We start from the raw sequence: 10,730 nt of genomic DNA, 5'->3' as shown, positions 1-10,730 counted from the left end.
TTTGACGAAAAAAATCAAACAACGCTTATTGTTTTAGAATTTGTTTTAAACATTTTCGCGTCCCCTGTTATACGACGCCTAGAGCGATCTTTGCTCTCGCTCTACCCCAGGGCTGACGCTACATTCAAATCGGTTTATACATAAATGCATACATGAACCCTGAACACATTACATTCCTTTTTGGGCAGTCTTGTAAAAATAATATAGGAACGTAGCATTAAAGCTGAGGAAAGTTGTATGTATACTGTATACACATGTACATTGTTTACTTTTCTTATGTTTATATATAAAAAACAATTAATAGTAATTGGTATAGCCAGTACCATTACTTCCCTTAATGGGATACGTAGGTAGTCCTAACAACAACGCCTTTAAAACTGAAAACTGTTAGCGTTATTTATTTAATTATTAATTTCGTAATGGAAATTCAATTAAAGTACTCGCAATGAAAAGTCAATACGTTAGTTGATAATCATTTAAGGTAGGTTAGACACCTACTTAAGTCATTATATAATTAAAAGTTAAGAGATAGTTGAAGACTAGTGCCCACAAAGGTCTGTTTACACATTGGTTTTATTGCTATAAAACTGATCTCCTGAAGAATAAACATGAATAACAGTGAAAATAAAGAAATTGATTCGATTCTATACATGCTAAAGCCCTTAATAGTGATTGAAAATTGGTTTGGAAAATTTAGATACCGAAAAGTAAATGGCCAAATAACAATATTAAGTAGACGAATGAAGTTGTACGGAATTTTTGTTGTGCTTCTTTTAATTATACCATATCTCGTATTCTTTATTAATGTTTTATTGAGCACCGATATGTCCATCACTCAGAATGTTGTAGATCTAGTGGACGAACTTGTGACTGTGATTATGATCGTGCAACATGTAATCTCAATGGCAATTTTTTTAAGTTATAGCAAAAATAATATACAGATTATCAAAGAAATTGCCCATATAGATGATATTTTAAGAAGAACAAACGATAAAGAGAGCTACAAAAAATCTCGAAAGCGACTCCAAATTCAAATATTTCTATTTTTGACGGTTTTGATACTGATGTGTAGCTATACCATGGTGAACCGAGAAGATCAACTGACAACTAAGATCTTAATAATAATTATTGATTTCGAAAGACATCTTGAGGTATTCGCCTTCTGTGTATTTATTACAGTTCTAATCGACAGACTAAGCACTATTAATAAATATCTAGATCAATACATTTTAAACAAAAATAATAAAACTTTTATAAATGTCATAACGAGACCAAAGAATATGAACATCCAAAAAAAAATCTCCTATATATATCAAACTTCACAGGATATTAAAATAAAATATCTAGCAGAAGCATATGATATAATAGGTGAAACTAATGTACTTATCAATAAAGTTTTCCAATTTCATGTTTTCAAAAGTCTTTCGTCAACGTTCATCTATATTATAATTATAATATGGACTTCGATTTATTATTTGCGTATATCAAATAATCCTGAATTTCGTCCTCGCATTATTTTATTTTGTATTTTAGAAATAATGTCTATCTGTATAATGTCGTATGTGTGTGAATCAATGCTTTTGAAACGCAACTCTATCAAAATTTTGTTAAATGAAATCATTATGGATTACGACCTTCCGACAACATTGAGAATTGAAGCTAAAGCTTTTACAGATCTGATACAAGTCTGGCCATTGCACATATTAGTATACGATATGTATTCTATAGATATAAAGCTCATTGTAAAGTTTATAAGTGTTTCAACTACATATCTAATAATTATAATTCAATTGTCTCACTTCATTTAAACAGCGATAGGTAAGATTTTAGCACTTTACGTATAACTTAGCTGAATATACAGCAATGTATTATGTATATAGTTTACTCTTCTTGTTTAATTTATATACTTAATATAAAATGATATTGGGATTAAAATAAATAGATTTTTTTAAATACTACTTATTTATTTTTTAAATTATTTATTACTATTTATATTATAATAGAATACACATTACATTTTGTTACATTAAAAGTAGAAGAAAAAATCCGAGAAGTTATTTGAGTAAAAGAGAAAGAGAGATATTTGATGAAACTAAAAATATTAATGATTAAAATATATACCATCATTAATATAATACTTACGTATGGTTGTCGTTTTTTTATAATGTTTCCATTTGCTTAAGTGCATGTACCTATCATTTTAATATCACTACTATAGGGGTAGTTAATAAAAGTAATGGATTACTGAGTATATATTTTAAATGTAATACCGATTAAAAAAATACAAAGCAAATGAAGCAGGAAATCCTTCTCCATTACGAGGGATATTGTTGCCAGTAGAAGACATTTGTAGCCTATAATTTTGTCTTTAAAAAATAAAAAAATGAATAAAAAGTTATCAATAAACATCGATTCAATGATGAAAAACAGCGATGAAATACAAATGATTGTTAATGTAATTAATCCATTGATAAAAATTGAAAATTGTTATGGTATATTTAGATTTCGTATAGTGAATGGTCAATTGAAAAACATGGCATCAACTATGAAGATTTACAGTATTCTTATGATATTCTTTATTGTTATTTCATATGGTGTTCTCCTTAGTGGCGTTGTGTTATCGAAAGATATTGAAGGAATTGATAAAATTATGAAAATAATGGATGAAATACCAGTTGTGGTTATGGTTCTTCAACATATAATTTTTATGGTTAACTTTTTTAACATAAGTGGGAGAAATATATGCTTCATGAAGGCAATTGCACGAATAGATTGTTATTTTAACTTGTCCAGAAACAAGGATTTCACCAAAAGATGTCGGAAGCAAGTTCATATATCTTTGGTTATATTTATAGTAATTTTTTTTATTACATGTATAGATGATTTCATAAGAGAAGACCAAATGATCTATTACAAATTACTGGTCACGTTTATTGATTTTGAACGTCATCTCGAAGCATTCGCTTTTTACGTGTTTATAAAAATAATATCTGATAGGCTAGATATCCTTAACAAATATTTAGCAAATTACAGCCATGTGAGGAGAGATTGTATTAATGTTAATAATACATACAAGGCAAATATTAAGAAGAATATTTTCATAGAAAGCATTTCTTCTAAAAATACTAAAATTAAAACGTTAGCAAATACGTATAATGTTATTAGTGAAGCTGTGTACATAATTAACCAAATTTTCGAAATTCAAATATTTTTGACCATAGTTTCCACATATATTTTTATCATTATTACATTATGGGAGGCCGTTTATTCATCGCATACCAAGAAAATAACGAGGTCGTTGTTAAGTACAATTTTACAATGTGCAGCCGAACTTATATCAATAGGGCTCATGTCCTACATTTGTGATAATATGATCTTAAAACGAAACTCAACTAGGATATTCGTCAATGAGCTGATAATGAATTACGACCTGCCTCAGACAATAAGATACCAAGCTAAATCTTTTATGGAATTGATAACAGTACGGCCCCTAGAAATAAATGCATTTGAAATGTTTACTTTAAATACAAAACTAATGCTTAAATTCGTAAGTGTTATAACAACATATCTAATAGTTATTTTACAAATATCAAACTTTTTGTAATTTTTTAAGTCACTTTTATAAATTATTTATATTTGAATATTTTTAATCAAAAATAATATATATGCATGAATTATATATTAAAATATATACGGAGTTACTGAATTTAAAGTCGGTTTAGTAGTTTTTGAGTTTATCCATTACAAACAAACATACCAAAAATCTATTTTTACCTCTTTATAATATTAGTAATATGCCCCTAGCTCTTTACTGTATGGTCAAATATATCTATTGGCGTAGGTTTATACCTTATTGATTGAAAAATGCAAATGATTAAAGCTTTATACCAGTACTTAGTCGGGGCAGGCAGCTTTATAATTTAATATTAATAATATATTACATTGTCATAAATAAACAATAATATTATTGACGCCTTTTATTTTCTAGTAATTATTTGTTCAACTTTATAATTATTTATATGCACGATTTCACGCATACATTACTATAACTTTTTTAAACGTAGGTATATTGTTTGATTCATCAACACATTTAATCATTTCAAACAAGTACAGTCGGCGGGGATTATTTACTCATTAGAATACTAGAATTACTAGACTACACAAACACTATTTCGTCGTATTATATTTATGGACAATTTTCGTCTTAATAAATAAAAATAAATGTTTACATGTTTGCCTTCCATGCTTTCCTAAATCGAGTGTTGTAAATCTGATTGTTGCGAAACTTTGGCGAGGTGTTCCGCATACGTCAGCAAAGTCCCGGGCCCAAAACAACAAACGTTTTAAATAACCCCTTATTCTACCCGTTCGAAGCCGGGCCAGATAGCTAGTATGTATAATAAAAACTGGTAAGGACCACTCTAACAATAAAAAAATATGTTACAATTGCCATTACTTTAATAAATTGTGTTTCTTCATTTCGTTACATTAATGAATATATTTTAATAAGTAATGATAACTACGTATTCGACAAAATTCATTCTGACAATTTTAATTTATTAAAAAAATCAGTTCAAATTACAAGTTGGCTATACAATTTTTGAAGACGATGTCGTCTCGTTATACAAGATTAAAGAAAGTATCTATACATAAATAAATTATGATGATAAATTAGACAATTGTACTAGACGAACGACTCAGGTATTTACTAGTTCCACAGTGTCTCGGATAGCACCTAGGTAACAACTGTCATTCCGCGGCATAGTTTGAAAAGTTTTATCAACCGTCCAACTATAAAAATCGCGATTAAAAAAATAATGAAATGCTAACTTCTCCTTCATCATAGAATTTTTTTCATTTCACCTAAGTATGTTAGAAGAGTTTCTAAGTGTAAGTGTGTATAAGAGATCAAAAATTAAAATTCAAAAACTGATGTCTTATATTAACATTTAATTTTAAAATATCGTCTTACGGTATAATACTACTTTGGGACTGTGCTGCCGCTATTCAAACGATATTTATTCTGCAGAAGAAGTATATAGTCTAAGAGATATGATTTATCCTAATCCTAATAATATTATAAACACGCAAGATTATGAGGATGGATGGACCTTTGTTACTCTCACGCAAAAAGTACTAAATGGATTTGGATGAAATTTGGAATTGAGATAGCTTTCAATTCAAAGTAATCACTATAATGTAATTCGATGAATTTTGAAAATCGAAATTTACGTTGGAAAAAATACTTACGATTTTGTGACAAATTATAAACGTTAATAAAAAAACATTAATTAATTACCTCTCGATTACATGAATTAAGGAAAATTTACATACGCATTTGATTTAGTGATAGCCCTCTATAAGTTCTACCGTGACACTTATATGTATATACAAACATATATACATCTAATGTACGTGCATCCAGATCATTCACGTCAAAGCCAATTATTCATTAAATTTCAATTCATTTAATTTTGTTCCAAAACTTTATCCTTATATGTTTTAATAGATTAAAAGTTTTAAAAACACTGAAGATGAAAACAAACACAAATCCATAATATTAACTTATCTTTAGCTTAAAATAAAAATATCATGCGAATTCTTACTACTTCTACTCATAGTCACTTATGTTACGATTTATATAAAGTGCGAAATTTGTATGATGACTATAAGAAATGTCGTTGATACACTCACAAAGTTAAGAATTAACTTAATGTCTATAGGAAACATGCCGTAAGCAAATATTTTCAATGGCCACACTTCGATTAATTCCATGAAAGCTTTGGCTTGCATTCTCATTGGCTTAGGTAACTCACATACATACATTTTCCTGACTTTTTTTGTATAAAAATAAATAAATTTCTATTAAGAATTGCTTGTATATATGAGATATATGTATGTATACTCGCGACAAAGTATACCAATGAACAAGATTTTTTCATGCTTAGGGTGATTTCAATGATCGACCCCAAGAAGACACATAATTTAATACCCCTGTTTTATATGAATATAAATATAAATAAAAACCTGTATTTATTTTTAAAAGAAGTTTCTCGGATTTGTCTTCCCATCGGAGCGAGCTATAATATGTCCTGCGCAGTTGGGTAGGCGTTTTTGAGATTAGCCGCCGTGGCCGAAATTGACCAGACGAATCATCATCATTATCGTATTTCTTTATTTTGATGCGCTGATAACGACGATGATGATGAGGACGAATTTGATGATTAAGGGTTGTAACGCTCTCGCTAATCTAAATAAACCCTAATACAACGATATGAAACTCTCAGTAATAAACAAGGGTTCCAAACCTAGAACTAATATGTGTTATGAGCTTCGATCACTAGTTCTTATTAGTGATGGAAGGTTATAAATGAGTAACTGGGTTTGTTTATTTGTTATGTTTTCACGTCTTAACTAGTCAACTCATCAAACCTGTATCTTTGCAGACATTTTCCCTCACAGTCGAACGAAGCTGCAGGCGGGAATCACTCTTAAAATAGAAAATAGAAATAAATTAACTAATTATATAGTATTTACATGATGGATGATATAACATTTGCTTGAATAAAATTTATTGAAATCGAATAATTCATTTAATAGTCATTTCACTATATCCAATACCTTTAAAAACTCGTTACAGTAATGGAAATTAATTTCAACTATCGATGTGATGTTGATTGAGACTTTTCTTTTTATACGATGTGAAGGCCAGCTGAGTAACAGTATAAAAAAATCAACAGAACGATGAGTAGAGATCGCAAAATAAAAACAAATTTGGATAGCAAGAATACAAATAACGATGTAATACAAATACTACTTCAATCCATTGATCCATTACTTAAGTTAGAAAAATGCTATGGGATATTCAGATTTCATTTAACTGACGGCCACCTGGAACCCATAACCAGAACGATGAAAGTTTATGGAATCTGTGTTATGTTTGCCTTCATTATACCATACTGCGTACTCTTTTTTCATTTTGTAACAAAAATAGCTGTTTTTGACACGGAAAAAATTGTGGATACACTAGAACATGTTCCCGTGTTGATAATTATCATGCAGTATTTTGTGTTTATGATTATATCGATGCAATTAAGTGATAAAAATATACTTCTCATAAAAAAACTTGCTCAAATCGATCGTATATTGAACGTATCGACAAATAAAGATTTTATCAAGAAACTCCGAAAAGAAATACAAATTTTGATATATATTTTTTTAATTAGTTACATGATTGCTGCTATTCCTGATTTGTTAGATATCTTCGATGATAGAAATTTTTATGACATAATTTCCATTGGAATTGATTTTCCACGTCATCTCGAATCATTGTCTTTTTACATATTCATCAAAATATTAACTATAAGGTTGAAGATTCTTAACAAGCATTTAATAGATTTAATTAAATTAGAAAATAAAAAAAACACGTTTTGTGTCATTGATAATAATATGTTGAATGAAGTTTTTAAAAACCATTCACACGATATAAGAGCTTCTAATATAAATAACAAAATAGTTCGTGTTGCTGAAGCTTATAAAATGATTGGTGAAGCTAGTAACTTGATCAATGAAATTTTCGAATTTCAGAACTTCATGTCCCTTATATCCACGTTTGTTTATACCATTATTACGATATGGAGTTCAATTTATTTCTACCGTACTTTGAAACAATTAAATTTATTAATAGCATTTACAGTACAGTGTGTGTACGAAATTGTTATAATAGGCCTAATGTCTTATATTTGTGATAAGATGATTACGAATCGCAACACCACTAAAATATTAGTAAACGAATTAGTTGTAGACTATGAGTTACCTAAGCCAATGAGAATACAAGCCAAAGCTTTTATGGAATTAATCGAAGTGTGGCCATTGAAAATATTTGCTTACGGCATGTTTCCTATAGACATTAAGTTAATTCTTAACTTTGTGAGTGTATCAACGACATTTCTTATAGTCATCATACAAATTTCGCACTTTATATAAATCGTAACATAAGTGACTATGAGTAGAAGTAGTAAGAATTCGCATGATATTTTTATTTTAAGCTAAAGATAAGTTAATATTATGGATTTGTGTTTGTTTTCATCTTCAGTGTTTTTAAAACTTTTAATCTATTAAAACATATAAGGAAAAAGCAGGTATTTTTATTTCATTAATGATATTTACAGTGTAAAACATTAATTTTGTTAAACATTAAAATTAATTTTTGTTTTGTATTTATTATATTAACACGACATTACTTACAACTTTATTTTCTTCAGAATTAATTAATCAAAGAGGAATATATAATTAGGATGTATAATAGACATAATATTAAATAAAAAATCCACGGCTGTACTAGCGTGTAATTCGGCCTGTGACGAAAATCCTTAAAAGTCTACAATTTTAACGTACATTTAATGCCTATTTGAATTATAGATGTAAAATATTTATATAATTAGGTAGTAAAAGTAGTATAAAATTTAAAAAATGGTTGTTTCGGTTTTTGTATCTCGCAAATAGCCATAATAACATTGAAAGCTCAGGCTGATGGCACTAAAAACCCTCTTTCGCAGGACAAAAATCGTGTTAATATTTATTCCGATACTTTAAAGTAAAATGCCATAGGACATGATACTATATTAATAACTAAATGTAACTAAAAATCTACTATCGTTTAGTACGTTACGTTACTCCGTTAAGAAATATAAAAAAATTTAATCGCATCGGTGAATTTATTTGTCAAATGAAGACCGCTACATATACCGGAAAACAAAACACATCACCTATATGACTTATCTTAATTACCTAAACAAGTTCTCATTTAATATCTAAGTTTTAAATGACGGCGAATTTGCTATCGGAAATTAAGAAATAGGTAGGTATATAATATTAACAACGTAACAAGGAATATATGTAAGTAGTTAAGTGGAAAAGTGTTATATTATGAATAAAGTTATATAAATCAGAAACTGTTTGTAGAAGAACTGCATAAGATAGCAGTGCTATAGCAAATCGCAAGAATATTTAAATTTAAGGGTTGCTTTTAATCTTTACTCTTTCTTCGATTGGAATATACTTTAATCATGATATTATATATGCAAAATACGGTAATATTTTAAATATATCGACTACTAAGCTAACAAAACAAACAACCTCTTTTTAAATAAAATATTTTAAATTTATTTGCAATTATCTTAGAGAATAAATATAAGTAGATCTAAATTAAAGTATACAAATTAAATGTTGTAACAAAATGGATAAACGCAAATGTAAATGTGTTTAATGACTGATCGAATTGATTGATTTGTTTAAGTGCTATTGTTTTTGTCCAGTATTTCTACAAACTCATTACAATAATGGAAATTAACTTTATTTATCTTTGAAAACATTGGACGACGCTTGAGCGGTTTTTTTCCAAGTGGAGCATACATATATATATAATAACTATAAATTGTGTATTCAGTTCAAATAAGCTACAGCGCGGTGAAGAAACTTTTTTAAAGAAAAACAAATATGGATAGCAAAAATACAAAAAACGATGAAGTACAAATCTTTGTTAAATCAATTGATCCTTTATTGAAATTGGAAAATTGTTTCGGCATATTTCGATTTCACTTAGTTGGAAACCACCTGACACCTATTAACAAAATGATGAAAATGTATGGAATATGTCTGATGTCTATTCTGATTATTCTATATAGCGTGTTCTCCATACAAGAGTGGTCAAATATAGAGACTTTTGACATGGAAGCAAACGTGGATATACTAGAAGAAATTCCGATGTTGATAATCGCACTTCAGTATGTTATATGTACTATTATGCTCTTACGATTAAGTGAAAAAAACATACTCCTTATTAAAACACTTGTCCAAATTGATTACTTATTGGAAGTATCGAAAAATAAAGAGTTAAATAAGAATTTTCGAAACAATCTAATACTATCGATATTTGTTTTTACTATTAGTTACTTGGTATTGCTAATTCCTAGCATACTAAAAGCTATAATTGTCGATGGTATTATTTTTGGTATAGTCATTATTAGTATTGATTATCCACGTCATCTCTTATTATTTACTTTCTACATTTTATTAAAAATACTGACTCTAAGATTGAACATCCTTAACCAATATCTAATCGACTTTATCAAATTAAAAAATCAAAATAATACAATTTTAGTTATTAATAATAGGAATAAATATTTTAATTATCGTAGCATAGGACGACCATCTACGGAAAATAACAATATAATTCGCCTTGCTGAAGCCTATAAAAGTATCGGTGAAGCGCATTCCTTTATCAATAAAATTTTCGAATTTCAAAACTTCCAGTTTCTTATATTCACTTTTACTTGTATTATAATTACACTATGGAGTTCAATATATTACTACCGTACTTTGAAACATTTAAATTCATTAATAGCATTTTCAGTGCAATGTTTGATCGAACTTTGTACAATAGGTTTAATGACCTACACTTGTGACAAGATGAGTTCGAAACGCACCACTACTAAAATATTGGTCAACGAGTTAATTATGGACTATAACTTGCCTAATACAATGAGAATTCAAGCTAAAGCTTTTATGGAAATAATCGAATTACGGCCATTGAAGATAATTGCTTACGATATGTTTCCTATAGATATTAAGTTACTGCTTAAGTTTGTGAGCATATCTACGACGTACCTTATAGTTATCATTCAAGTATCGCACTTTCTGTAGTTATTATAATATCGATTCATACACCG

At 28.4% G+C, this 10,730-nt stretch overlaps 3 protein-coding genes across 3 annotated transcripts; all 3 read left to right on the top strand.

The window, feature by feature from the left end:
• Positions 1-608: 608 nt before the first annotated feature.
• On the top strand, positions 609-1,808 carry LOC126772554 (uncharacterized). Its single transcript, XM_050492953.1, has 2 exons — positions 609-1,052; positions 1,326-1,808. Exons 1-2 carry the CDS (start codon positions 609-611, stop codon positions 1,806-1,808), a joined length of 927 nt encoding a protein of 308 aa, XP_050348910.1.
• A 1,094-nt stretch (positions 1,809-2,902) lies between these two features.
• On the top strand, positions 2,903-3,604 carry LOC126772553 (uncharacterized). The gene has a single exon (XM_050492952.1). It carries the CDS (start codon positions 2,903-2,905, stop codon positions 3,602-3,604), a length of 702 nt encoding a protein of 233 aa, XP_050348909.1.
• Positions 3,605-9,642: 6,038 nt separating this feature from the next.
• Positions 9,643-10,704, top strand: LOC126772552 (uncharacterized). The gene is made up of 2 exons (XM_050492951.1): positions 9,643-9,796; positions 10,445-10,704. Exons 1-2 carry the CDS (start codon positions 9,643-9,645, stop codon positions 10,702-10,704), a joined length of 414 nt encoding a protein of 137 aa, XP_050348908.1.
• The last annotated feature ends 26 nt before the right edge of the window (positions 10,705-10,730 follow it).

This window comes from Nymphalis io, chromosome 12, assembly GCF_905147045.1.
Source record: "Nymphalis io chromosome 12, ilAglIoxx1.1, whole genome shotgun sequence".
In the NCBI taxonomy this organism is placed as follows: domain Eukaryota; kingdom Metazoa; phylum Arthropoda; class Insecta; order Lepidoptera; family Nymphalidae; genus Nymphalis; species Nymphalis io.
This window is presented reverse-complemented; position numbering and strand designations above follow the sequence as displayed.